The sequence below is a fragment of the Nansenia antarctica genome, assembly GCF_963989245.1.
Source record: "Nansenia antarctica genome assembly, chromosome: 9".
Classification (NCBI taxonomy): Eukaryota; Metazoa; Chordata; class Actinopteri; order Argentiniformes; family Microstomatidae; genus Nansenia; species Nansenia antarctica.
Genome location: NC_137679.1, coordinates 10,978,099 through 10,984,477, shown reverse-complemented (window position 1 = coordinate 10,984,477; position 6,379 = coordinate 10,978,099). Strand labels below are relative to the sequence as shown.

General features: G+C 53.5%; 1 protein-coding gene across 1 annotated transcript in view; it reads right to left on the bottom strand.

Moving 5' to 3' along the window:
* Nucleotides 1–6,379, bottom strand: part of furinb (furin (paired basic amino acid cleaving enzyme) b) — a gene marked incomplete at its 5' end in the record, with an annotated part of 84,531 nt that overhangs the window by 33,265 nt on the left and 44,887 nt on the right. The window contains 2 exons of the mRNA XM_080539056.1: nucleotides 316–392; nucleotides 989–1,117. Coding sequence (XP_080395182.1) covers nucleotides 316–392; nucleotides 989–1,117 — 206 coding nt within the window. The remainder of the gene's footprint in view (nucleotides 1–315; nucleotides 393–988; nucleotides 1,118–6,379) is intronic.

The window sequence follows — 6,379 nt, the reverse complement described above, 5'->3', positions numbered from 1 at the left end:
CCAAAGGCCTTGGTGAACAGATCCATTTTTGAGGGCTGATTTGAAGGTGTCCAGGGTAGGGGGCATTGCGGATCACTGTCTTGCAAGGACTGCCGGACTTGCTGGAGATTTTGTCTTCTATTTCATACCACAAATATGACAGTATAGCAAAGGTGGTAGTTGACTCTGTTGTCTAAAGTATCTAGTCTGGAAATGACGAAGAACACAGACGTAGAGGAGAGGAGTTACTTAGAGGGCCATGACTGATTCTGCGTTTACGATTCTCTAGCCTTTCCCTAAAGTGGGCACTTGTGTTACCACTGGGTCATACAATACCTGTTCTCGTTGCGCTGGGTGTAGCGTGGTTGGGGGTCCAAGTCTCCATCGTTGACATCATAGCTGGCCTCAGGGTCCTGGAAACAGAGAGGGAAAATAGGGCTTAAGGACCCCAGCTCTATCTCAATACTCCTAAATGCGTTCTTTCCTTTTCATTTGGATTCCCCCCCCCCCACAAAGGGCACTACCCTAGCTAAGCAGTGCCGTTTGGCTTTCAACTGATATGGTTCCTGATTATAAGTCATAATGAGGTGAGGATATTAAGACTATTGGGATATGACCACAGAGCCGCTCCCTCGCGGTGCATCTCAATAGTCTGTAGTAGTGGCTTCCTCTCCTTGTGTCCTTTCCTCCATCTGCCCTGACATGAACTAACCCGGAGAGGTGAACACAAATAGACCTATGGCTAAGCCACGCCCCAAAATAGAAATTGTCCAATCATATCACAGAAAAAAAGTCACTACAGGCAGAAAACTCAGACAACAAACAACTGGCTAATATCTGATGGTGAAAAGCTTTTAGACAAAATATTCTTATCATCTTTAAAAAAACATGTCTATTACTTACTTGTAAATCAGAAATAAGTTATAAGCTATTGTCATTGAATGTCAGTTTTCAAAGGGGGCGTGGCTTAGCGATAGGTCTATTCCTGGTAGGCTGTTTTTTTACTCACATAGTTGCTGGTGAGGTCAGGGTGGTCTTTCTCAATGCCGTCGTCTAGGATGGTGACCACCACGCCCTTCCCGGTGTAGCCCTGCGCCCACGCCTCTTTGGCGTTCAGGTCTTGGTGGGTGGGGCTGGACTGGAGAAGACAAGACACACACCACACTTCCATGAAGCCGTCCTCATAGGACACACTGGGTTCTTTTTTTTTTTTTTTAAAGTAATTTTTTCTGAGTGGGGCAGTCCCACTCATATTTTTCATTTTATTGGACAGATACAGTGAAGACAGACAGGAAAGTAATGAGAAGAAGGGAGAGAGGGCATGTCAGCAGGGCATGGGGCCGGATTCGAACCCATGCCGACATGGGCATATGCGCGCACTGTTGACCGCGGTGCTAGACCACTGGACCACCCCAGGCCAACGGACACACTGTGTTTTAGGGCTCAAAAGACAACAATAGAGAAGCTCTGTCCGAGTGGAACACTCCGGAAAAATCTGTGTGACTAAACATCTGACGCATGCAATAAAGTCAAATTATACGGTACCAAAAATAATGAGTGGAAAAGTTTCACAAATGTAAATCCACAAAAAAGCGCCATTATCCACAAAAACACACATCAGAAGAAGCCACAGTAGCAGCGGTGCAGATAGAAGACGAGAACCCCTGCTAATGTAGCACTGGGGGGGGGCTGTGGATATTCGGAGTTAATGACTCTTCCCTCCACGCTTAGAGACAGCGTCACTGGGAAGCCTCTTTAGCGAGCTCGGGGAGTGCACAGTAATTTCGCTGTCACAGCAGCTGCGATGTATGAACGTGAGTGATCTTGGTGAGCCGATTCACCTCACTCACAGGGGGTGGGGAGGAGGGGTCACGAACAGAGCTCCTCTCTAACCAGGAGGGAGAGGGACAGAGAGGGGAATATAGACAGAAGGGAGAGAGAGAGTGAGAGTGAGAGAGGGAGAGAAAGAGGGAGAGGCAGAGACAAAGAGCTCCGGTTTGCTTCCACTAAAGAGCGCTGCGCGGCTCTAAGACGTCTGATTGCTAATTTCTTTCAGCCAAAGTTTCAATTAGCCCAGGCAGGAGGCAGGGCTCCAGCAACGGGACGTCCATTGTCCTTCGCCAATCAGGATTTCTCTGCGAATGTTGAAATGGATAATAATTTTTGACACATAAAATTACCATACTACAGCATCAGTTGTAGGCAGTACTCAAGTTGTAAAAGAATATCAGGGGGGGATGGTGGATTTTATCATATGGGGACAATTTGAGCATCCCCACAGCGTCAGTGACTTCAGTGTCAGTGACTTAAATGTGGTAAAAATGTCATTGCATGTGTGCGTGCCCCCCCCCCTCACCCACAGTATTTTACTCAATATGCTCAAAACTAAATGTTGAAATAGCAGTAATACCACTGTTATGAAGGCCCACAATTTAGAGCCAGTTAGTTTCCCCAAATCAGCCCTATTTTGCCCCTGTTATTTCCTTAATTATTTTCCATACTATTCATGTACGTTTTCATGAAGGTGCATGTATTGTTATTGTAATTGTATAAGTTCTGTCTTAGATTTGTTTAGTATTGTGCAAGCGCCAGATTAGTGGGCGTGGTTTTGATTGGCGTACGTGACCGGATGTATGATTGGCGTACGTGACCGGATGTATGTTCGGTTGGTATATATAGCGACGGAAGTGGTCTGTGCGTTAGAGTGACGAGAGTGAGAAGGAGAAGGAGAAGGAGCCCGAGGTGGAGATAGAGTACATCACAGAGGAACCAGAGATCTTCGACCCCAACTTCATCTTCTTCAAGAGGATCTTCGAGGCCTTCAAGCTGGCAGACGACGTGAAGAAGAGTTCGGAGTTTAGTGAGTTAACAGCGCTAGCCCAGTTTAGCTGTGTCACCGTTAGCCAGCCTTGCTAGCCGCCGGCTGCTAACGTTGGCGCATAGCGAGACCCAAGCTGGACAGAGCCGTCGCCTCCACGAGGTGGATTGCGACCGACCGCTGACTCCACCGGAGCTGACCGTGGACCACCGGACCTGAGCCATTCACACATCGTCGTTTGCTACGAAGACGCCCCTTTCCCTTCAAATTGCAACGTCACTCCCCCCCCTTTGTCTGCTGCCTTCCTCGAGTCACATGCGAGCTCCAACCAGGCCTCAACGCGCTCATTTCAGTCCGGGACTCTAAGCCTTTTCAGGCCAGGTACTGTGTGAGTGAGTGAGTGTGGCCGGCGGGGAGGGAGTATATTGGGATGTATATATAATTTGTATAAATAAATGTGTTTGTTCATATTCGATACATTGCTGTGTGTTTAGTTGTCTGTTAGCTAATGCTAATGCTAATGTTAATGCTAATGCTAGTAATGCTAGTCTAAAGGGTTGCTGGCGCCCCCTGCCTCTATCCTCCTACACTGCCGATTTAGCTCAGAGTTAGTTAGATAACCAGCCCTTCCTAAATTCTACAGTCCTTTAGCTACTCCCTGGTTACAATTGGTCCTTCGAGCCGGATAGGTTGTGTAGTGATAGCATGGCTGAGCGCAGCCAACCAGACAAGACAGTTACCCCCCCTTCTCCGCCCCCTGAGCCAGAGCCACGACCACAGAGAGTCCCGCGGGTGGCTAGCACTGAGACAGCCATCAAAGAGCACCAGCCTGAGGATGAGATGGCAGAACAGCAGGGTTTTGCCGTAGAAACGGAAGAGCAGGAAGGAGAGGCCCGGTCTGACAGCGCCTGCGGGCGGAAGAGGGAGGGCCTCAGCCTTAACGATCTGCCTCCCAGTACGGCGCGCTCGAGACCTAGCTCCTGCCGTTCAGTGGCTTCCTCCCGGTCCAGGGTTTCCGTGGGCAGTTCTGCCTCTGGGGCGGATAGCATGCACTCCAGAGGGAGTAGTGCCGCGCTGTTAGAATGTATGCGCCAACAGGCCGAGATGGCGTTAGAGCGGGAACGCCTCCAGTTCGAGCGTGAACGCCTCCAGATGGAAGGAGCGGAACGTGCGGCGGAGAGACAGCGCCAGGAGGCGTTAGAGAGGGAACGTGCGGCGGAGAGACAGCGCCAGGAGGCGTTCGAGAGGGAACGCATCCAGTTCGAGCGCGAGCGCCTCCAGATGGAGGGGGCGGAACGCGCGGCGGAGAGGCAGCGCCAGGAGGCGCTAGAACGTGAACGCCTCCAGATGGAGCGCGACCGCCTCCAGATGGAGAGAGAGCAACTGCACGCGGAGAAGATGGAGAAAGTGATGCAGATCATGCGCGACGTGTGCATCAGCAGAGCTCCGTCGGCCCGTAGCTCCAGAGCATCATCCGCACGGCCCTCTCGAGTGCCATCTCCTGAACCCCCCGCCGATGGCTCCATGACCCCCGCCATGACTGTCCAACTACAGGCCCAGCTGACCACCTTGAAGGAAGAGGACCAGGGACCCGACCGCTACGCGGCCCAGAGGGAGCCAGCGTCGCTGCCCGGGAGGGGAGCCATTCCCCAAGAGCGTAGCACACCCCTAGGTCCTCCAGTGAACCAAAAGGCATGCAGGCCGGACACCCAGACCGTCACTCCAGCCCCGATCATCCACTACAGGATGTTTCCCCAGGTGGAGGGACCCAAGTTCCCCTTCTTCAAGGACGAGGACAGGAGCCAGTATGTGGAACTACGCATCTGCCTAGACACGCTCTTGGACGACTCCTGCTCAGAGTCCTACAAATATGCGATTCTCCTTCAGCATGTGAGGAACCCCAGAGCCCACAACATGGTTCTGGCCCATGCCTCCGCACCGACACCTTACACCAGAGCGCTCGCCGACTTGGATGCCCGCTACGGTCGTCCCTGGAACCACGCCCTTGCTGAACTGCAAGCCCTCGAACAGCAGGCCCCCATCAAGGATGAACGGGCGCTGGATGACTTCGCGCTCCGCGTGCACACCTTGGTTGGAATGCTGAAGACGCAGGGCCCAGCTGGCGCCAGCGAGATCAACAGCACCTCCAACGTAGAGCGGCTGCTCCGCAAGATCCCACGCTTCCGGCAGGAGAGGTTCCGGCGACAGCAGCGCGTTCGTAACCCCGGGAAGTTGGGTCTGAGCATGGCTGCCTTCGCGGAGTTCCTACTGGAGGAAGTGCATGACACCAACGTAGACGCCATGGGTTACGCTGAGCCGAAGAAGGAGAGGGAGAAGGGAGACCGCTGGGACAGGCCGAGCTCGAACAGAGGACGCCCAGTAGGAGTGCTGCACACGGAGGAGGAGCCTCGGAGAGAGAGGAAAGCCCGACCTGAGGGAAAGGATTCCTCTCAACCCCCTCAAAAGGGACGGAGAGGTCCACCGCCATGTCCGTACTGCACCAGCGAGCACTGGTTCAATGAGTGCAGTGACTTCAGCAACCTGAGTACCGAGGCCAAGCAGAGGTGGCTCGAGGAGAACAAGAGGTGCTGGAACTGTGGGCGCGACCATCTGGCTAAGAACTGCACCTTGAGGAGAAAGTGCAACCGCTGTGAGGAGGTCCACCTCAACATCCTACACGAGGTCTCCCTCGCCAGGTCCACGGAGGGCACCAGAAGCCCTAGGTCCGGTAGCGCACCGGAAGAGGAAACACCTGTCTACTACCTAGACCCAACCCAGAGCAGCGGCTCCAAGGTCCTACTGAAGGTGGTGAAGGTCCGACTTCACCACAACAACGCTGTGTACGACACGTACGCCGTTCTAGACGACGGGTCGGAACGGACCATCCTTCTCCAGGAGGCAGTGCGCCAGTTGGGGCTCCAAGGGACTGAGGAGAAGCTGACTCTGCGCACGATACGTCGCGACCTTAAAGAGGTCACCGGGGCGAGAATCAACTTCTCTATCTCCCCGGCGGGGCGGCCGTCGGACAGATATCGGCTTCAGAATGTCTTCACCGCAGACCAGCTAGCGCTCTCCCGCTACGACTACCCCCTGGAGAGATTACGCGCAAGATATTCCCACCTACGGCGAGTAGACCTACATCCGATAGAAGGAGCGGAGCCAACCCTTCTCATCGGCTCGGACAACGCTGCACTGATCGTGTCGCTCCGTCCTCCGCTGAGAGGACCACGAGGCTGCCCGATGGCTGTTAAGACTGCGCTTGGGTGGGCCCTCCAAGGCGCTACCGAGTGGAGAGATAGAGACGGGAGAGCTACGTCATCCCTCCATGTCCGAACCGAAGAAGTGCAGACCATCAACTGCCTTCACACCAGTGTGGACTCCATGAATGCGGCGCTACTAGACAACGTCCAGAAGCTGTGGACGCTAGACGTTGCGCCCTACAAGAATGAGAAGCTCTACGTACGGTCAAAGGAGGACGTCTACGCCATAGACCTCCTTAAAGCAAAGACAGTGCGTATCGAAGTCCAGGGCGTGAAGAGAACATCTACCAGCCATGTCTCCAAACCTAACAGGAGAAGATCT